General features: G+C 43.6%; 1 protein-coding gene across 1 annotated transcript in view; it reads left to right on the forward strand.

Moving 5' to 3' along the window:
* The window catches only part of LOC128703729 (sodium-independent sulfate anion transporter-like), a 79,058-nt gene that overhangs the window by 27,229 nt on the left and 27,905 nt on the right, over positions 1-23,924 (forward strand). The window contains exons 5-6 of the mRNA XM_070101368.1: positions 12,006-12,180; positions 21,377-21,617. Of these exons, the coding sequence (XP_069957469.1) occupies positions 12,006-12,180; positions 21,377-21,617 (416 nt within the window). The remainder of the gene's footprint in view (positions 1-12,005; positions 12,181-21,376; positions 21,618-23,924) is intronic.

The raw sequence follows: 23,924 nt of genomic DNA on the forward strand, positions 1-23,924 counted from the left end.
CTATTAATACAATGTTATGGCCCTTGAAGATGAGATCCTCCGACATGATCACTCCCAGGTCTTTTACGTTGGTTTTTCGCTCTATTTTGTGACTAATCTCATTTTGTCGGTCTGGGGCTCCGCGCATACATGTCTGAACCTCGATTATGTTGTGATCTGAGTATATTGTTTTTGATATGGTGACATTTCGTATCAGATCATCATTGTTAGTGAAGATGAGGTCTAGTGTATTCTCCAGTCTAGTAGGCTCTATTATTTGCTGGTTTAAGTTGAATTTTGTGCAGAGATTTAAAAGCTCGTGTGTGTGTGTGTGAGAGAGTTCTCGTCAGAGCTGCCTCCTGGTGTTATCACTGCAACAACATTATTTGCTATATTCCTCCATTTTAGATGCCTCAAGTTGAAATCCCCCAGGAGCAAGATGTTGGGGGCAGGAGCTGGCAGATTTTCCAGACAGTGGTCAATTTTTGACAGCTGTTTCTGGAATTGCTGAGACGTTGCATCCGGAGGCTTGTAGACTACCACAATGACTAGGTTTTGGTTCTCGATCTTTACTGCTAAAACTTCCACTACAACATTTGAGGCATTAAGCAGTTTTGTGCAAACAAGTGACTCTGCGATATACAGGCCAATCACCCCAACCCCCCTTTTGCCTGTTCACTGTGACATCTGTATAGGTTATAACCTGGGATCCATTTTTAGTAGTCCAATTGAATCTTTTTGTGGGTCTCTGAAAGCCGCGAACATTGCCTTTGCCTCTGCAAGCAGTCCACCGATGAAAGGTCTTTTGTTGTTCGTTGCTGGATTTAGACCCTGTATATTTGCAAAGAAGAATGTCATCGGACTGGTGGTATTGGGGGCACTGGGGGGTACTTTTTTTTCCGGCACTAGTATCTGGTTTGGAGTGGAGGCCATCGACTGTGGTTTCACTCCAGAAATGACTTGATTTGGCGTACGATTTCCGCCATTTCCTGCCAGTTTTTTTTCCTTCCTGGCACTAAAAAACCTCTCCCTCTTGAGTGGCTGTGGCTACCCAGGCTTTCCCATGGCCTGGATGTTTTGTATCTTTTTGTCGCCTTTAGATGGTGTGCCTGGCAATTTAAGTTATAGCACAGTCTTTCCTGTACTGAAGAGAGACACATTTCAGGGTGAAAAAGCTTACAGGAAGGGAGTTTGCATTTTTCTGTTGTCATATGAGTACGGCATTTTCTAGGGTAGTCAAAGTTGCACGTCCCATGTGTTTTTCCAGATTTCCCATGACTGCAGATACCAAGTGCATAGTATGTGCACAGGCTTGGTATCCGTTTGCCTTGGGTTTCTGTGACTGTATTCCCTGTTGGTGCATGTTTACCTGTCTCATTCCTATCCTTACTAGTACTAACAATGGAGCTCTCACCAGTTGCTTCTGGCAATATATCCTCACTATTGCTAGTGGAGTATCCCTGTTTGCTATCTCCTGTGGTATTACTAGTTTGTAATATTGGTTTTATGATGAAAATAAGTGGTATAAAATACCGACACTATGGAAACATAAACACATATGCAGACGGCGGGCATTAAACATCTTCAACACACCCAGAGAAGACACTGCCGAGAAGAGATACATAGTCCTCCCCACCAACTCCATTGCCAAACATGTTTCCAACATCTTTTCCAATACATCATTCCAAGTATCTACCTCTACAACCACGACCATCAAGGACATCACCAGTAGTAGACAGGACAAGCTTCCATCCTCTGCAGGGGTATACATAATCCCTTGTAATGGCTGCAACAAATTATATGTGGGCGAAACATCAAGAGACCTCCAAACACGTATTTCAGAACACCAATACGCAAGCAGGACTGACGATACAAGGAATGCCTGTGTACAACATCGCAATTCACACAACCATTTAATCAACTACAGAAACTCAAGACTTATCGCCACAGAAGACAACACTCAATACAGAAGAATCCTGGAATCATCGCTTATCTCTATAACCAACAATTTCAACCAGAACAATGGCTTCTATAACATAGCTGAACCACTTGCCAAGAAACTTCTTCATCGCTATCCCACAAAAGAACATAGAACACTGCAGAAGGTCTACTCACAACTTGTCCAATACCCCTGCCAAGCTACCCAAGACTCTAAAATCCCACCCAGTGGATCCTCAGATGCAGCATTCTCCACCTGACCTCAACATTCTGACTATAAATACTCCCGTACCTTCCACCCCAAGTAGATCTGTTTGTGACTTGAAAAAGCCCACTGTGTGGGCGAAACGTTGTCAATAAAGGATCACATTAAACTGCATATGTGTATGTTTCCAATATTGGTTTTATCTCGTACTTGACTACACTTGTTTCCCCACTACAGCTCCTGTCTCCCTCGAGGTCATTTATATGCATTCTCTCATGCGTACATTTACTGACTACTTGGACAGCACCACCATCCTCACCATTACTGTCACCCAGCAGCCAGCAGTATAGAGGCAGTATAGAAAAGCTCATGCATCAATACGTTAGGGACACTATCAGAGAGAGGGGAGAGGATGAACCAGCAAGACTGAACCTAATATTCACATAAGAAACGCCCCTCAGAGCAAGCGATCGTGTGATTCTAAGGGAAGGCAGGACGAATGAAGCCAAACTACAAAAGAAGGGACTACACAGGCATGAGGAATTTCCTGCACAGGGTTCAGTGGGATAAAGAACTGGCAGGGAAATCAGTAAACGAAATGATGGAATATGTGAAAACAATATGCAAGGAAGCGGAGGAGAGGTTTGTACCCAAAGACAATAGATAAAGTGAGAAGGCCAGAACGAGCCCTTGGTTCACCCAAAAATGTAGAGAAGCAAAAACCAAGTGTGCTAGAGAATGGAAGAAGTATAGGAGGCTAAGGACACAGGTGAATAAGGAAAGTAGTCAAAAAACAAGAAATGAATATGCACAGGTAAGGTTGGAGGCCCAACGACAATGCAAAAATAACATAGCAGCCAAAGCCAAGTCTGACCCAAAGCTGTTGTACAGTTACATTAGGAAGAAAAGAACAGTGAAAGACCAGGTAATCAGGCTGAGGAAGGGAGGAAAGGAGTTTACAAGAAACGACCTGGAAGTATGTGAGGAGCTCAACATAAGATTCAAAGAAGTATTCACAGCGGAGACAGAAAGGACTCCAGAAAGGTGGAAAGGTGGGATACACCAACAAGTGCTGGACACGATACATACACGAGCTATGAATCGACCCCTGCAGCCACAACTAGGTGAGAGAACACAAGCAGGAGAACCCAGACTCAGGAAGAAAAGCAAATACAACGTCACTTACAACCACCTACAGAAAGCCTTTAACCCTGACAACCCCACTGCAACCAAGCACAGTAACCTAAAACCAACATGCTCTACCCACAGCCCCACCTCCTTCACCACAAACTCTAACTTCACAGTAACCCCCCATAGTACCTCACCAGGTTTCCCGCTTCCCCAACTCCAATGTACCCCTCAGACCACAGTATTAAAAAAGAAGTTGAAGGTTTGGTACACAACACGGATGGAATAACAAATAAGTGTGAGGAGTGATATGAAAAAATTAAGGAGGCGTCCCCAGACATCACAGCACTAACAGAATCGAAACTCACCGGGATGATAACAGACACGATGCTTTTCATCTGGATATCAGACCCTGAGGATAGAGGGATTTCAGGAAATGAAAGGAATGGACAGAATGGGCGAAAGGGACCACAGAGTAAAAAGAATTCAGTCTGGGAGCCCTAAGGTGACAATTGCAGTGATGTATAAACCTCCACAGAACAGCAGGAGGCCAAGAGAAGAATATGAAGAAAGCAACAGAGCAATGGTGGACACACTAGCTGAGGTGGCCAAAAAGGCTCACAAGGAGATTGGGAAAACCTGGAGCCACATGGAGATCCCGAAACATGAGAGCCAAGATGATGGAGGTAGTACTGGAAAACCTGATGCGTCAGCATGTTAGGGACACTACCAAAGACAGAGGTGAGGATGAACCAGCATCACTGGACATCGTATTCACCTTGAGTAGTTCAGATATCGAGGATTTCACATACGAAAGGCCCCTTGGAGCTAATGATCACATGGCTCAAATATATAGTTATAAGTGGAGAGGGAAACAGGAGTAGGATGGAAGAAGCTAAACTGCAAAAGGGGGGACAACTCGGGCATGAGGAATTTCCTGCAAGGGGTTCAGTGGGAAAGAGAACTGGTGGGAAAATCAGTAAACATAATGATGGACTAATGACAACAAACTGCAAGGGTGCAGAGGAGAGGTTTGTTCCCAAAGGCAAGAGAAATAATGGGAAGACCAGAACGAGCCCTTGGTTCACCGAAAGTTGTAGAGATGCCAAAACTAAGTGTGCTAGAGAATGGAAAAAGTGTAGAAGACAAAGGACCCAGGAAAATAGAGATTAGTCGAAGAGCCAGAAACGAGTATGCACAGATAAGGAGAGAGGCCCAATGACAGTACGAAAACGACATTGCATCGAAAGTCAAGTCTGACCTGAAGTTGTTGTATAGCCACATCAAGGACCAGGTAATCAGGTTGAGGAAGGAAGGAGGGGAGTTAACAAGAAACGACCAAGAAGTATGTGAGGAGCTCGACATAAGATTTAAAGGAGTATTTACAGTGAAGACAAGAAGGACTTGGGAAAACCGGAATGGCAAGGTACACCAGCAAGTGATGCTCCAACAAGTGCTGGACGAAACACGCAACCGAGAAGGAGAAGAAACTGATAAGTGAACTAGATACCTTAAAGGCGGTAAGACCGGACATCTCTCCGTGGGTCCTTAGGGAGCAAAGATGCTGTGAGTGCTACTAACAACAATCTTCAACACATCAATTGAAACTAGACAACTACCTGAGGTGTGTAAGACGGCAAATGCAGTCCCATTTTTTTAGAAAGAAGATAGACACGAGTCACTAAACTACAGAACAGTGTCACTGACATGCATGGTATACAAAGTCATGGAGAAGATTATCAGGAAAAAAGTGGTGGAGTACCTAGAAAGGAACAAGCTCATACACGACAACTAACACGGTTTCAAGGAAGGGAAATCCTGAGTCACACATCTACTGGAGTTTTATGACAAGATAATGGAAGTAAGACAATAGAGAAAGGAGTGGGTAGATTGCATTTTCTTGGACTGCAAGAGGACTTTTGACACTGTTAAACACAAAAGATTAGTGCAAAAGCTAGAGGAGCAGACACGTATAACAGGAAAGGCACTACAATAGATCAGAGAATACCTGACAAGAAGGCAACAACGAGTCATGGTACGTGACGAGGTGTCAGAGTAGGCGCCTGTGACGAGAGGGTTCCACAGGGGTCAGTCCGAAGACCGGTGCTATTTCTGGTATATGTGAATAACATGACGGAAGCAATAGAAGCAATAGTGTCCCTGTTTACAGATGATGTGAAGTTAATGAGAAGAATTAAATCTGATGAGGATCAGGCAGGACTACAAAGGGACCTGGACAGGCTGTAGGCCTGGTCCAGTGACTGGCTTCTGTAATTTAATTTAACCTAATCCAACGAAATATATTTTAGATAAGTTTACAATAATTTAATATTAAACACAATGAAATATATTTTTTTTCTTTCAGAATGATTTTTGCGAAATTATTACGTACACAAATTTTCTCTTGCCTTATTCAGCAAGAAGAGCGCTGCTATTTATCCAAAATCGCATGTATTACCTATATATATATATATATATATATATATATATATATATATATATATATATATATATATATATATATATATATATATATATATATATATATATATAATATCGTGCCGATAGGCAGAACTTGCGATCTTGGCTTAAATAGCAACGCTCGTCTTGCCATATAGGACAAGCGAAAATTTGTGTATGCAATAATTTCGCCAAAATCATTCTGAACCTAACGAAAAAAATATATTTCACTGTGTAAGAATGGTATATAATACCGAATGGTATTATATACCATTCTTGCACAACCTGTCAGACACTGCAGCATCATGGAATCTTGATTCTGAGGACATGTACATAACCTCCACGACTACGACAACTACTACTACAACTAAAACATCCCTTTGGGTAGGACCTACTTCCACTGGGGTATCCCGCCTACCAGTGACTATGCCCTCGTCTGCTACACGTCCCATTTCCACTTGACGTTAGTATATAAGCGTCTGGCGCCTTGCTTCTGCTTCAGAATCTCCACGACTACGGTGCTCTTCTCACCAACTCCAAGGTTGAGGGACTGATTACCTCATCTTCTGTACATAGTCCTACTGTCTTCAAGTTATGTCCTGGAATTTGTATTGATAAAGCCACTGGATGGCGAAACGTCTACAATAAAGATACCCAGATGTTGCACATGTGTCTTAATTTCATATTTCACTGTGTTTGTATAGTATTAAATTATTTTTTGTAAACAAATCTAAAATATATTTAGTTGGGTTAGGCTAAAATAAATTGTTCTTATTATAATAAGGTTAGGTAAGTTTTCTAAGATTCTTTTGGAGCAAAATTAAATTTTTTTTACCTTAACATTAATGAAAAAAACATATTTTTAAACGTATAAGACAAAATTTTAGAAAGGACTTCATTTTAAATGAGTTCTTGCTAACTGACCAGTTCTACATATTCGGCACTATTTATATATATATATATATATATATACATATATATATATATATATATATATATATATATATATATGTAAATGTATTTTGTTTATTAATAAATGTTCACATAGAATAATAAACATATAGGGGGTGGTAGGAGAAGAAAATATTCAAACAGCTCCGGGGAGAACCTTGAGTTTTCTCTGAGGTACGTTTATTGTCTTCTCTGAGGATGAGGGTCCCCATTCCAGCCATAGAGGTGGTACTTCCCTATATATTATTTTTTATATATATATATATATATATATGCTACATTGGTGGCACCGGTGAATCACGTCTTCAAAAGATCCATATTTTTCTCTTGTTTTGACGCCAGATGCATGATAGAACTGATAAATTGGCTAAGCTGTATGCTTTCAAAGAGGGAGTAGATTACAATCTTGGCTTGTCAAGTAGTAGTTTGAGAACAATAATACGAAAAGAACTTCAGCTGAAATTTATGGACTTAAGGCTCAGGGAGATTGACACCAGTGAGTCCATCTATCATCATTCTATCATGCAGGAGGAGCCACATGTCTATGGTGCATCCAACAAAATAAGCAGACTCTTGGATGTCACTACTGCCCGGCTCCGGCTGGGTTACAAGTATCTTTGGCAGGTTAAATCACCACCACCAGATGTAGACCAAACGAAATGTAAACTTTGCCAGATGGACTATTGTCACACCTTGCGTCATTATGTACTGGAGTGCGATAAAATTAATGAATTTAGAAACAACTCACTCAGAAGTGTTCAAGAAATGGCAAAGTACTTTATCCACAGTGGTATATTGCAGACCATTCTGGAGAAATACCCTGACTTTGCTAGCTGTAAATAAAGCATTACCACATGTGTGCATATGTGTGTGTGTGTGTGTGTGTGTGTGTGTGTGTGTGTGTGTGTGTGTGTGTACTCACCTATTTGTACTTACCTATTTGTGGTTGCAGGGGTCGATTCACAGCTCCTGGCCCCGCCTCTTCGCTAATTGCTACTAGGTCCTCTCTCTCCCTGCCCCATGAGCTCTATCATACCTCGCCTTAAAACTATGTATGGTTCCTGCCTCTACCACATCACCTTCTAGGCTATTCCATGGCCTGACTACTCTATGACTGAAGAAATACTTCCTAACATCCCTTTGATTCATCTGAGTCTTCAACTTCCAATTGTGACCTCTTGTGTCTGTGTCCCATCTCTGGAACATCCCGTCTTTGTCCACCTCGTCTATTCCGCGCAGTATTTTATATGTCGTTATCATGTCTCCCCTGACCCTCCTGTCCTCCAGTGTCGTCAGGCCGATTTCCCTCAACCTTTCTTCATAGGACAATCCCCGTAGCTCTGGGACTAGTCTTATTGTAAACCTTTGCACTTTCTCTAATTTCTTGACGTGCTTGACTAGGTGTGGATTCCAAACTGGTGCTGCATACTCCAGTATGGGCCTGACGTAGATGGTATACAGAGTCTTAAACGAATCCTTACTGAGGTATCGGAACGCTATCCGTAGGTTTGCCAAGCGCTGCAGCTGCACCGACAACAATGGACCTTCAACACCTTAGCAACATGACTGGAGATAAAGGCAAAGGAACTAAATGGAAGATCAACCAAAGAACCTATAGCACCAATCCACGTTAATCACAGATATCCGTGACATCCACAGTCTGGTGGATCACACAGACCTTTGGACTGCGACAGAAATGAACATAAGAATGTGATACATGCTTAACCAATAAACTACATAAAGCTGTATCAAAGTGGTGGCTAGTTATAAAAAATACGTAAATGCAACACTCCTGTCACCTAAATCAGAGAACGGGCGGGGCTTTTACCCATTGTAAGTCCTAAAACTCACGGGCCAGTGTGTTAACTTCTCGGCCAGCTGGCTAATAAGATTCATCCAACTATGTATATTTCTACACACCATGGGGAGGTTAGCATGGTCCACCACTGTGACGACAAATGCAGCCTTTTACACATGAATCCCACACCAGCGTCGCTTTGGCGCACTCTTGATCAAGTCCCTTCAAAACCACCTTCATGACTCACTAAATCTTGTTGTTACGGTTTAGTCTGTCAGAGTAACACCAACGAAAAGAGAGACCAGTTTATAAACCCTATAGCAGCTGACAGCACTAGAAACACAGCAGTAATAAACTGGAACAGCAAGGTACATAGATGGGCAGGATGAGGTCAGAGAGACCTGGAGGACACTGGTAGGAGAGGAAGACTAAAAGAAGCTTAGCAACTGTAGCCAGCGGTCTACCGCACTCTCTGAGAACCCAGAATTTTCCCCTTGCAACTGGATGAAATTCTTTCTCTTCAGCCAACAACTCACGGATTAGTTCTCCGGCCACAACATTAACAAAGAACTAAAGAAACATGTTCTATTTCATCCCCTTAAAATCAACTGGGTGTGAGAAAATTTGTGTAATCTGGCCTCTTGTGAGTTGTACTCTTCAGCAAGTACCGTCGACACAGATACCCAGAGACTCCAAGTGTCACAGTCTCACAAGTGGCCTTAAGGGCACAATTTGCATAACAGTAAACTAAAAGACCTATAGAACATCTGAATCACCTGATGGTTAGTGGTAGATACGATTCTTAACAGTAAGATAACTATTCCTGAGTGTTTCCCCATTATTATTATTATTATTATAATCAAGGGGGAAGCACTAAACCCGTGGGATTATACAGCGCCTATGGGGGGATGGAAGGCATTCAGGCTTAATTCAGGGAACTGGAGCACAGATCCAACTGGAGCACAGATCCAATTCCCTAGATCAAGAGCCCCTCACCAGCGTCAAGGAGCCTTCCTTGAGGGGAGTGTTTCCCCAGTATTTAGTGGCCACATAACTAGGGACAAAAAACAGTAATGAGTATCAGAAACTGGTCTGGCGTAGAGACTTGTATCCACGATTTATTGGGAATGCCTCTGAAGCACGATGTTGGCAGCCAGAAATATTTTGAAAACCTGCTGGCTTTATGTAGTTTGTGTCTCGTAAGAGCTGTTGCTGCTAAGAGTGTTTTTTTTTTCCCAAGAAAGATCTAGCCCATATAGACTCATTTTTTGAGATGCTAGGTGTCGCAGTTTTTCTAGTATCCCTACTCAATGCAACCTATTATTAAGCTATATATTAAAGTCTAAATCTATTATGAGAAATTACATGCATGAGATTCACAGGCACTAATCTGAATTTTTACATGCATATAATTTGGCCAGAGCTAGGTGGGACTATGGTACAGAAGGTCACAACACTGCACCTCCTTCATGCCCACTCCAAACTACACTCACACAAAGCTGGACCTGTAATAATTGTTGATTATTCAATTTACACCAGTAACTGGTATATTATAATCGTGGACATTACATAAATTTAACGACTTGATCACCAGAAATGGTTAACTGGATCACTAGTTATTATTATAGACTGTTGTGTTTAGAGATTGAGTAAGATTCTAATCACTTTGATAATATTATCACCCTAATTATAAATACCAAATTATAGACATTAACTTACCACAGTTATTGTTGACAGAACACATCCAAACACCTCTCTAGTAACAGCCAACGGAAACTTGACCAACCGCTACATACAATTATAAAAGACAGTTAATATGCTGCCCAGATTTGACATCCTCTTATTTTCCACCCATACAACCTTATTATAGTTGTTTAACGCGGAATTTGTCTATTTACCACATTGGAGGACGTTATAGAATTTCCTAATCCTTGATTCCAGTCAATACAGTAGTTTTCAGCTTCGATGACGCCAGGTAAGAACCAGGAATAATGGATTTAAGTTGGATAAATTTAGATTTAGAAAGGACATAGGTAAGTACTGGTTTTCTAACAGAGTTGTAGATGCGTGGAACAGTCTTCCCAGTGGGGTGATAGAGGCTAGGACCTTGGGTAGCTTTAAGAAGAGACTGGACAAATATATGAGTGGGAGGGGCTGGGTTTGATTGGTGTCAAGGGGTACGGGAGTTATTTCTTGAGTAGCTTTAGGTAGATGTCGTTTTGATAAGGACCTGCCTCGTATGGGCCAGTAGGCCTTCTGCAGTGTTCCTGATGGTTAAAACCTCTCACATGAATAAATAAAACATTAGAATCTTGTTTAATGTTATATTTATGTTGTTGTAACATTAGTTGAAGACTTTTCCCAGCTTATCCATAATGAACTTTATTGAATTGTGGTCTGAATATCTTCAACCATTTTAGACATAATTATTCAGAAGACTATTATTAATAACATGTCTTCCTGCACCTCACTGTCTTCCTGCACCTCACTGTCTTCCTGCACCTCACTGTCTTCCTGCACCTCACTGTCTTCCTGCACCTCACTGTCTTCCTGCACCTCACTGTCTTCCTGCACCTCACTGTCTTCCTGCACCTCACTGTCTTCCTGCACCTCACTGTCTTCCTGCACCTCACTGTCTTCCTGCACCTCACTGTCTTCCTGCACCTCACTGTCTTCCTGCACCTCACTGTCTTCCTGCACCTCACTGTCTTCCTGCACCTAACTGTCTTCCTGCACCTTACCATCTTCCTGCACCTCACCATCTTCCTGCACCCCACTGTCTTCCTGAACCTCACCATCTTCCTGCACCTCACCATCTTCCTGCACCTCACCATCTTCCTGCACATCACTGTCTTCCTGCACCTCACCGTCTTCCTGCACCTCACCATCTTCCTGCACCTCACCCTCTTCCTGCACCTCACCATCTTCCTGCACCTCACCATCTTCCTGCACCTCACCATCTTCCTGCACCCCACTGTCTTCCTGCACCCCACTGTCTTCCTGAACCTGACCATCTTCCTGCACCTCACCATCTTCCTGCACCCCACTATCTTCCTGCACCCTACTGTCTTCCTGCACCTCACCATCTTCCTGCACCTCACAAAGTTCCCTTTATATAAAGAAACATAAATGCAATATAGTGGCATCCTGTTAATAAAGATAGAAATATAATACATTTGCTTATTATCCATCGTAAGAGTGTTTTATACCATTTTTCACCATATTCCATTTATTGAACTTCTGGGTCGTTGTATAATTTACACTGACTTTATAAAGCTTCTGGAGAGACAAACGTAGCATCATTAAATGTCTCATTAGTTGCTCCTGTGTTCTTTTACCTTAAATATTTCAGCCACTGTTGGTGTCATCTGTGAGAGATTCATTTATTCCGTGACTTTGACTCGGTCTCAGATCATGAGTCTGTCTAGGTAAATTGTGTAATATTCTACTCTGCTACTGTTACTAGGATCTACCCATAAGATATATCCATTTTTCTACATGTAATATCCAATTGCTATAATTACAAATTAATTTCAATTGATTCAGGAGGTTCGCAGTGTGCGGTGGTCGTGTCTGGACAACAACAGTCGTAGTCTGGGTCAGCGGGTTTTAAGAAATACTATTTTCTACGTCTCTGCTGGACGCAATGCTATTGTTGTCATTATTTCTTCCGTCATCGCCTATTACCTCGACGGGGATGAACAGCCATTTATAATTTCAGGTGAGATGCTGTTATGATTTTAAACATTGATCTGCTGATATTATGTATCAGTACATCACCTGACTATTCTCAACCTCACAGGGAAACATATCCGGATATTAGTCTTGACTCGTGAAATCTTAATAACATGACTACAAACAAACCATGGTACGGGTATGGGTTCTAATTCCACCCATACCATGGTTTAAAGATGTTCTTGGTTGCATGATATACACTTCAGTTATATAAACCTTTTTGTGGAGATACAAACTTGTAAATTATCTCCAAAACACAGAATGTGGAAAATTGCATTTACTTGGATGTATCATTATATACATAACAGTAAATGAACATAGATAATTATTATTTATCAGTTAGACAAGTAGGAATTTGGGACACCTAGGTCGCAAAAAATGTCCCCCTTCCATACCTACCACTGTCATATCCACAAGTTGCTCTGGACCTATTAATTAAATGAAATATACATCACCAGGAATGCTGGTAAATATATAAATTTGTGGACTGTATATTAAAATTAAAAAAGGATTATAGTATATACACACATTTATATAACAGAAGGAGAATATATCTTAATCATAACACTCACCAATTTAACTGGAGATTAAGTTGTATCATACTCAGAAAACCTCACTGTCTATACATGAAAATAACAACTGGCCAGAGTTATAACATAACAGACTTATCTGAGGTTCCTGGAGCTGTCTTGTCCAGTCGCCTGATATCTCAAGTTATTCAGGAATGCACATCCAACAATTTCGCCTCCTATTTGAGAGGTGTCAACCCAATTTTAACCTCTAGAGCACGAAAAATTCTTCCCGTTACACTAACGTTGTATCCAATTCAAAATAACAATGGCGACTGATTCCCCCAGCCGCAGGTTTCCCATTTTCGATATCATACTTCTTTTAAAAATACAATATAGGGCATCTATTTACCTATAAATTACCGTATTTCCGGAAAATATATACAGTATTTTCCACACAGAATCTCAAGGTAATCAAACCGAGAAGAAAAAAATAAGTAATTCACCTTATACTCAGGAACACTGAACCAGCACGAGTCGCCTGTCTGTATTGCTTGATACCGTCACTGGCACCCACCATCTTCCCTTTACTTATCCGATGGCGTACATATACTCTATAGTGACTGGCGTAACTTGTACACATTGCTGGAGTATATATCCTTGTAATTGTTCCCTAATAGCTTCTGATGTAAGTTACTCGTTGTGAAAGGTTTATATGGCTGTGTTGCCCTGTAGTGATGAATGTAACTTACACGTAAAGGTTTATCAGTAAAGGCTCGCCTTGCTAAATTCCTTTGTTTTGGCAAAATTAATGTCAAAGGAACTTAAAATAACATACATAGCCCCACTCCACAAAGGGGGGCAGTAAAGCAAAAAGAAAAGAATTACAGACCAATAGCGGTAACGTCCCAATAAAAATCTTTGAAAGGGTTCTAAGAAGCAAGATCGTCAATCATCTAGATACCCATCATTTACACAACCCAACTACTGGACCACTATGACAAGGTTCTGGATGCTCTAGAGGACAAACAAAATGCTGATGTAGTATACACAGACTTTGCAAAAGCATTCGACAAGTGTGACCATGGTGTAATAGCACACAAAATGCGTGATAAAGGAATAACAGGAAAAATTGGTACATGAATCTAGTTTGTTAGAACAGACAGGAGCAACGTTCTCTAAACCCATGTTGCCCTGAGTTGTGTAACTGATGGATATCTAGGCTGGTGGCGATCTTGCTTCTTAGAACCCTTTCAAAGATTGCTTTTCTACCACCTTAGCCCCACCTTCCTTCACTATGTCTGTTGCTTTTAGTGAGTGTGGGATGACCACTGTGTCCATGCTTCCTCTCCATAGAATGCTGAAGGCACGTGAAAGAGGCTTCTCGCAGTTCTTGATGAACACAGAGTTCCATGAGTCTGGGCCTGGGGCAGAGTGCATGGACGTCATTTATTGTTTATTCGAAGTCTTGTGGGGTTAAGATAAAGAAAATTTTCGAACTGACCAAATTTTGAGTATCAGTCATAAAAAATCCGTTTAGATTTTCGGCTCTTAGTCCGGTTAATGGCTCACTAAACACTGAATTACACTGGGAATCAGTATCTCACTTATTTCTTAACTGTCATCTACGTAACTCCCATCTTGTCTCAGTTCTTTCTGTTTTTCCAGACGTTTCATGCCTACAGATACCTATGGCAAAGAATTTGCATAGATTAGAATTTTTTCCATCTCCCTATTTCCTACAGTCACTGTACTAACATCACTGCTTACACCAGTTTTTTTCTGGAAATGTATCAACACTGTTCCCCAAAGCATCGTTCCCCTTTATTCTGTCTCCAGCAGTAATTCTACGCTATACCTCGGGAATTTGTATAGCATTGTCTTCACCTGTTTCATCACCAGAGCCAGATTCTCCATCTGGTGCACTGTCCTCCAGACCAGCACTATCACTATCTGGTGCACTGTCCTCCAGGCCAGCACCATCTTGTGCACTGTGCTCCAGACCAGCACCATAACTATCTGGTGCACTGTCCTCCAGACCAGCACCATCTTGTGCACTGTCCTCCAGACCAGCACCATCACTATCTGGTGCACTGTCCTCCAGACCAGCACCATCGCTATCTGGTGCACTGTCCTCCAGACCAGCACCATCGCTATCTGGTGCTCTGTCCTCCAGACCAGCACCATCTTGTGCACTGTCCTCCAGACCAGCACCATCACTATCTGGTGCGCTGTCCTCCAGACCAGCACCATCACTATCTGGTGCACTGTCCTCCAGACCAGCACCATCGCTATCTGGTGCAATGTCCTCCAGACCAGCACCATTACTATCTGGTGCACTGTCCTCCAGACCAGCACCATCACCATTTTGTGCACTGTCCTCCAGACCAGCACCATCACTATCTGATGCACTATCCTCCAGGCCAGCACAATCACCATCTTGTGCACTGTCCTCTAGACCAGCACCATTGATATCTGGTGCACTGTACTCCAGACCAGCACCATCGCTATCTGGTGCACTGTCCTCCAGACCAGCACCATCACTATCTGGTGCACTGTCGTCCAGACCAGCACCATCACTATCTGGTGCACTGCCCTCAAGGACAGCACCATCACCATCTTGTGCACAGTCCTCCAGACCGGCACCATCACTATCTGGTGCACTGTCCTCCAGACCAGCACCATCACTATCTGGTGCACTGTCCTCCAGACCAGCACCATCGCTATCTGGTGCACTGTCCTCCAGACCAGCACCATCACTATCTGGTGCACTGTCCTCCAGGTCAGCACCATCACCATCAAGTGCACAGTCCTCCAGACCAGTACCATCGCTATCTGGTGCACTGCCCTCCAGACCAGCACCATCGCTATCTGGTGCACTGTCCTCCAGACCAGCACCATCACTATCTGGTGCACTGTCGTCCAGACCAGCACCATCACTATCTGGTGCACTGTCCTCCAGAGCAGCACCATCCCCATCTTGTGCACTGTCCTCAAGACCAGAACCATCTCCATGTGGTGCACAGCCCTCTAGACCAGCACCATCTCCATCTGGTGCACAGTCCTCCAGACCAGCACCAACTCCATCTGGTGCACAGTCCTCCAGACCAGCACCATCAATATCTGGTGCACTGTCCTCCAGACCAGCACCATCATCATCTTGTGCACTGTCCTCCAGACCAGCACCATCATCATCTTGTGCACTGTCCTCCAGACCAGCACCATCATCATCTTGTGCACTGTCCTCCAGAACAGCACCGTCATCATCTTGTGCACAGTCCTCCAGACCAGCACCATCACTATCTTGTGCACTGCCCTCCAGACCAGCACCATCACCATCTTGTGCACTGTCCTGCAGACCAGCACCATCACTATCTGGTGCACTGTCCTCCATACCAGCACCATCACTATCTGGTGCACTGACCTCCAGACCAGCACCATCACCATTTTGTGCACTGTCCTCCAGACCAGCACCATCACTATCTTGTGCACTGTCCTCCAGACCAGCACCATCACTATCTGGTGTACTGTCCTCCAGACCAGCACCATCACCATTTTGTGCACTGTCCTCCAGACCAGCACCATCACCATCTGATGCACTGTCCTCCAGACCATCACCATCATGTGCACTCTCCTCCAGACCAGCACCATCACTATCTGGTGCACTGTCCTCCAAACCAGCACCATCACCATCTGGTGCATTGTCCTCCAGACCAGCACCATCACCATCAGGTGCACTGTCCTCCAGACCAGCACCATCACCATCAGGTGCACTGTCCTCCAGGACAGCACCATCACCATCTGGTGCACTGTCCTCCTGACCAGCACCATCACCATCATCAGGTGCACTGTCCTCCAGACCAGCGCCATCACCATCAGGTGCACTGTCCTCCAGACCATCACCATCACCATCAGGTGCAGTGTCCTCCAGACCATCACCATCACCATCAGGTGCAGTGTCCTCCAGACCATCACCATCAGGTGCAGTGTCCTCCAGACCAGCACCATCACCATATGGTGCACTGTCCTCCAGGACAGCATCATCATCTTGTGCACTGTCCTCCAGACCAACACCATCACTATCTGGTGCACTGTCCTCCAGACCAGCACCATCACCATCTTGTGCACTGTCCTGCAGACCAGCACCATCACCATCTTGTGCACTGTCCTGCAGACCAGCACCATCACTATCTGGTGCACTGTCCTCCAGACCAGCACCATCACTATCTGGTGCACTGTCCTCCAGACCAGCACCATCACCATCTTGTGCACTGTCCTGCAGACCAGCACCATCACTATCTGGTGCACTGTCCTCCAGACCAGCACCATCACCATCTTGTGCACTGTCCTGCAGACCAGCACCATCACCATCTTGTGCACTGTCCTGCAGACCAACACCATCACTATCTGGTGCACTGTCCTCCAGACCAGCACCATCACCATCTGGTGCACTGTCCTCCAGACCAGCACCATCACCATCTTGTGCACTGTCCTGCAGACCAGCACCATCACTATCTGGTGCACTGTCCTCCAGACCAGCACCATCACTATCTGGTGCACTGTCCTCCAGACCAGCACCATCACCATCTTGTGCACTGTCCTGCAGACCAGCACCATCACTATCTGGTGCACTGTCCTCCAGACCAGCACCATCACTATCTGGTGCACTGTCCTCCAGACCAGCACCATCACTATCTGGTGCACTGTCCTCCAGACCAGCACCATCACCATCTTGTGCACTGTCCTGCAGACCAGCACCATCACTATCTGGTGCACTGTCCTCCAGACCAGCACCATCACTATCTGGTGCACTGTCCTCCAGACCAGCACCATCACTATCTGGTGCACTGTCCTCCAGACCAGCACCATCACCATCTTGTGCACTGTCCTGCAGACCAGCACCATCACTATCTGGTGCACTGTCCTCCAGACCAGCACCATCACTATCTGGTGCACTGTCCTCCAGACCAGCACCATCACCATCTTGTGCACTGTCCTGCAGACCAGCACCATCACTATCTGGTGCACTGTCCTCCAGACCAGCACCATCACCATCTTGTGCACTGTCCTGCAGACCAGCACCATCACTATCTGGTGCACTGTCCTCCAGACCAGCACCATCACCATCTGGTGCACTGTCCTCCAGACCAGCACCATCACCATCTTGTGCACTGTCCTGCAGATCAGCACCATCACTATCTGGTGCACTGTCCTCCAGACCATCACCATCACCATCAGGTGCAGTGTCCTCCAGACCATCACCATCACCATCAGGTGCAGTGTCCTCCAGACCAGCACCATCACCATATGGTGCACTTTCCTCCAGGACAGCATCATCATCTTGTGCACTGTCCTCCAGACCAACACCATGGTGCACTGTCCTCCAGACCAGCACCATCACCATCTTGTGCACTGTCCTGCAGACCAGCACCATCACCATCTTGTGCACTGTCCTGCAGACCAGCACCATCACTATCTGGTGCACTGTCCTCCAGACCAGCACCATCACCATCTGGTGCACTGTCCTCCAGACCAGCACCATCACCATCTTGTGCACTGTCCTGCAGATCAGCACCATCACTATCTGGTGCACTGTCCTCCAGACCATCACCATCACCATCAGGTGCAGTGTCCTCCAGACCAGCACCATCACCATATGGTGCACTGTCCTCCAGGACAGCATCATCATCTTGTGCACTGTCCTCCAGACCAACACCATCACTATCTGGTGCACTGTCCTCCAGACCAGCACCATCACCATCTTGTGCACTGTCCTGCAGACCAGCACCATCACCATCTTGTGCACTGTCCTGCAGACCAGCACCATCACTATCTGGTGCACTGTCCTCCAGACCAGCACCATCACTATCTGGTGCACTGTCCTCTAGACCAGCACCATCACCATCTTGTGCACTGTCCTGCAGACCAGCACCATCACTATCTGGTGCACTGTCCTCCAGACCAGCACCATCACCATCTTGTGCACTGTCCTGCAGACCAGCACCATCACCATCTTGTGCACTGTCCTGCAGACCAGCACCATCACTATCTGGTGCACTGTCCTCCAGACCAGCACCATCACCATCTGGTGCACTGTCCTCCAGACCAGCACCATCACCATCTTGTGCACTGTCCTCCAGACCAGCACCATCACTATCTGGTGCACTGTCCTCCAGACCAGCACCATCACCATCTGGTGCACTGTCCTCCAGACCAGCACCATCATCATCTTGTGCACTGTCATGTCTACATTCTTACAAGTGCTATCTTCCAAGACAGCACCAGCCCCAAGGGTGACAGCCCCATCTGCCCCACTCCTTTTATTTCTGCAGCTGTTATAGAAGACTGTCATGTGTTCTAGGAATGATGCTGTTTTGTTGGTGTTCCTGTCTTTTAGTATAGATGTAATTTTATCCCAAAGATGTTTTCAACTTGGGCAGACCATAAAATATTTTCCTGATTTAATATCAGTGGTGGAGTCTACCTGGAGAGGGTTTCGAGGGTCAAAGCCCCAGTGGCCCGGTCTGAGACCAGGCCTTGTGGTTTATCAGGGTTTTATCAACGAGGCTGTTACTGCTAGCAGCAGATAAACCAACGTACGAACCACAGCCCGGTTGATCAGGTATTGACTGTAAGTGCCCGTCCAGTGCCTTCTGGAAGACAGCCAGGGGTCTATTGGTAATCCCCGTTATGTATGCTGGGAGGCAGTTGAACAGTCTTGGGCCCCTTACGCTTACTATATTGTCTGTTAGCGTACTCGTGGCGCCCCTGCTTTTCATTGGGGAAATGTTGCATCTCCTGCCGAATCTTTTGCTTTCGTAGGGAGTGATTTTCGTGTGCGAGTTTGGTACTAATCCCTCTAAGATTTTCTAAATGTATATTATCATTTATCTTTCTCGCCTGTCTTTCAGGAATACAAATCAAGGAATTTCAACCTTTCCCAGTAATTTAGGTGCCGTGAAAGTTCTCTGTACATTCTTCAGGTCAGCAATGTTGCCAGCCTTGAAGGGGGCCGTAAGTGTCCAGCAATATTCCAGCCTAGAGAGCACAAGCGATTTGAAGAAAATCCTCATGGGCTTGGCGTCCCTAGTTTTGAAGGTTCTCGTTATCCATTCTATAACATTTTGTAGCAGATGAAGTAGATACATTGTTGTGGTGTTTGATGGCGGACACTGTCATGGCTATACTGTATAGCCCTTGTGGCTTAGCGCTTCTTTTTGATTATAATAAAAATCTCTTGGCAATAAAGATGAGAAACAGAATGGGAGCGAGTACTGTGCCTTGTGGAACAGAGCTTTTCACCGTAGCTGTCTCAGACTTTACTCTGTTTACTATTACTCTTTGTGTTCTATTTGTCAGGAAGTTATAGATTCATCTACCAACTTTTCCTGTTATTACTTTATCGCCCATTTTGTGTGCTATTACACCATGGTCACACTTATCGAGAGCTTTTGCCAAGTCTGTGTATACTACATCTGTATTTTGTTTATCCACTACAGCATCCAGGACCTTGTCATAGTGGTCCAGTAACTGTGGCAGACAGGAGCGACCTGCTCTAAACCCGTGTTGTCCTGGGTTGTGCAACTGATGGGTATCTATGTGGTTGGCCATCTTGCTTCTTATCGGTCTGTAGTTCTTTGCAATTACTTTACTGCCACTTTTGTGGAGTGGGGCTATGTCTGTTATTTTTAATGTGTGTGGGACGACCCCTGTGTCCATGCTCCCTCTCCATAGAATGCTGAAGGCACGTGACAGGGCCTTCTTGCAGTTCTTGATAAACACGAAGTTCCACGAGTCCGGACATGTTAGTCTGGTTGTAAACTGCACAGTTTTGCAGGATGGTAGTACATACTGCAATTTGATATATATAATTTTATAGATTATTTATATTTTCAATATTCCTTATTGCAAACTTTCCTCCTCATTCACCTTAAAGGTTCTCCTGGGTAGGCTGGCTAGGGTAAAGGTATACTATAAAAGTATTTAGTTTTATGTACTTGTGTGTATACTGTAGTTTTATATATATATATATATATATATATATATATATATATATATATATATATAAGTTATATAGATTATAAAGAAACTATTATTATTATTATTATTATTATTATTATTATTACTATGTGACTTGCGTGTTTCGCAAATTGGTGACCTCTGACACCCACTGTACAGCCTGAGATTTTCGGCACTTATACATCACTGTGTTTATTCTTGATTCCTAGATTAGTTAAATCAGATACACCGGTGAGTGCTTTCTAAGTCTGAATTGTTTAAAGTGTTGAAACACTTGTTTTACAAGTTACCTCAGAGGACAGCTCGAAGGGGATGGCTGGGAAGGGGATGGCTGGAAGAGGACAGCTGGAAAGGGACAGCTGGGTAGGGGCTGTTGGAAGGGAACGACTGGAAGAAGATGACTGGGAGGGGACGGCTGGGAAGGAGACGGCTGGAAGGGGTTCGCTGAGAAGGGAACAGCTGGAAGGGAACAGCTGGAAGGGAACAGCTGGAAGGGAACAGCTGGAAGGGGGGTGACTGGGAAGGGGACGACTGGAAGGGAACGGTTGAGAAAAAGAGAAGCCTGGTTTTTTTTTCGTTTATCCTGAGATTTGATTCTGGGCACGCTGGAAAATTTATAAAAAAAAATTAATATGCTATTTTTTGACGTTTGAGGTTACGTGGAGCCTGGAATCCCAGCTGCTTCTCTTCCACCATTCTCCACTGAGATCAATAACCAGACCATAACATTTACGGAGATCATGAGCGACATTGGCATTGGTTTAGTAATGGTGCCATTCATTGCCATTCTTGACCTTATTGCCATTGTCAGTGCCTTTGCTAAAGGAAGAACCTTTGATGCTACACAGGAGATCATCGCTTTAGGCCTCGCCAATGTAATTGGATCCTTTTTTGGGTAAGTTTTTAAATTACATTTACCTTTAAGGAGGGCTGAGAGTCATTATACTGATGAAGGTCTCTTGATCCAGGGAATTGGAGCTACCTTACCCTTAGATCAAACTTGATTACCGCCAGAAGCTGTGTCACCTTCAATATAACAATAATTAGGTGTTTGACGTAAAAGATCAAAGGAAAATTTAAGAGCTATTTAGGAAGTTGTAGATAGTGTGTTGTGTGTTTTAATGATTATACTGACCAAGCTGGATGTTATTATACTGACCAAGCTGGACGTTATTATACTGACCAAGCTGGATGTTATTATACTGACCAAGCTGAATGTTATTATACTGACCAAGCTGGATGTTATTATACTGACCAAGCTGGATGTTATTATACTGACCAAGCTGGATGTTATTATACTGACCAAGCTGGATGTTATTATACTGACCAAGCTGAATGTTATTATACTGACCAAGCTGAATGTTATTATACTGACCAAGCTGAATGTTATTATACTGACCAAGCTGGACGTTATTATACTGACCAAGCTGGATGTTATTATACTGACCAAGCTGAATGTTATTATACTGACCAAGCTGAATGTTATTATACTGACCAAGCTGAATGTTATTATACTGACCAAGCTGAATGTTATTATACTGACCAAGCTGGATGTTATTATACTGACCAAGCTGAATGTTATTATACTGACCAAGCTGAATGTTATTATACTGACCAAGCTGGATGTTATTATACTGACCAAGCTGAATGTTATTATACTGACCAAGCTGGATGTTATTATACTGACCAAGCTGAATGTTATTATACTGACCAAGCTGGATGTTATTATACTGACCAAGCTGGATGTTATTATACTGACCAAGCTGGATGTTATTATACTGACCAAGCTGGATGTTATTATACTGACCAAGCTGGATGTTATTATACTGACCAAGCTGGATGTTATTATACTGACCAAGCTGGATGTTATTATACTGACCAAGCTGGATGTTATTATACTGACCAAGCTGGATGTTATTATACTGACCAAGCTGGATGTTATTATACTGACCAAGCTGGATGTTATTATACTGACCAAGCTGGATGTTATTATACTGACCAAGCTGGATGTTATTATACTGACCAAGCTGGATGTTATTATACTGACCAAGCTGGATGTTATTATACTGACCAAGCTGGACGTTATTATACTGACCAAGCTGGATGTTATTATACTGACCAAGCTGGATGTTATTATACTGACCAAGCTGGACGTTATTATACTGACCAAGCTGGATGTTATTATACTGACCAAGCTGGATGTTATTATACTGACCAAGCTGGACGTTATTATACTGACCAAGCTGGATGTTATTATACTGACCAAGCTGGATGTTATTATACTGACCAAGCTGGATGTTATTATACTGACCAAGCTGGATGTTATTATACTGACCAAGCTGGACGTTATTATACTGACCAAGCTGGACGTTATTATACTGACCAAGCTGGACGTTATTATACTGACCAAGCTGGATGTTATTATACTGACCAAGCTGGATGTTATTATACTGACCAAGCTGGATGCTATTATACTGACCAAGCTGGACGTTATTATACTGACCAAGCTGGACGTTATTATACTGACCAAGCTGGACGTTATTATACTGACCAAGCTGGACGTTATTATACTGAACAAGCTGAATGTTATTATACTGACCAAGCTGGACGTTATTATACTGACCAAGCTGGATGTTATTATACTGACCAAGCTGGATGTTATTATACTGACCAAGCTGGATGTTATTATACTGACCAAGCTGAATGTTATTATACTGACCAAGCTGGATGTTATTATACTGACCAAGCTGGACGTTATTATACTGACCAAGCTGGATGTTATTATACTGACCAAGCTGGATGTTATTATACTGACCAAGCTGGACGTTATTATACTGACCAAGCTGGATGTTATTATACTGACCAAGCTGGATGTTATTATACTGACCAAGCTGGATGTTATTATACTGACCAAGCTGGATGTTATTATACTGACAAAGCTGGATGTTATTATACTGACCTAGCTGGATGTTATTATACTGACCAAGCTGGAGGTTATTATACTGACCAAGCTGGACGTTATTATACTGACCAAGCTGGATGTTATTATACTGACCAAGCTGGATGTTATTATACTGACCAAGCTGGATGTTATTATACTGACCAAGCTGGATGTTATTATACTGACCAAGCTGGATGTTATTATACTGACCAAGCTGGATGTTATTATACTGACCAAGCTGGATGTTATTATACTGACCAA

Source organism: Cherax quadricarinatus, chromosome 76 (assembly GCF_038502225.1).
Source record: "Cherax quadricarinatus isolate ZL_2023a chromosome 76, ASM3850222v1, whole genome shotgun sequence".
Taxonomy (NCBI): Eukaryota; Metazoa; Arthropoda; class Malacostraca; order Decapoda; family Parastacidae; genus Cherax; species Cherax quadricarinatus.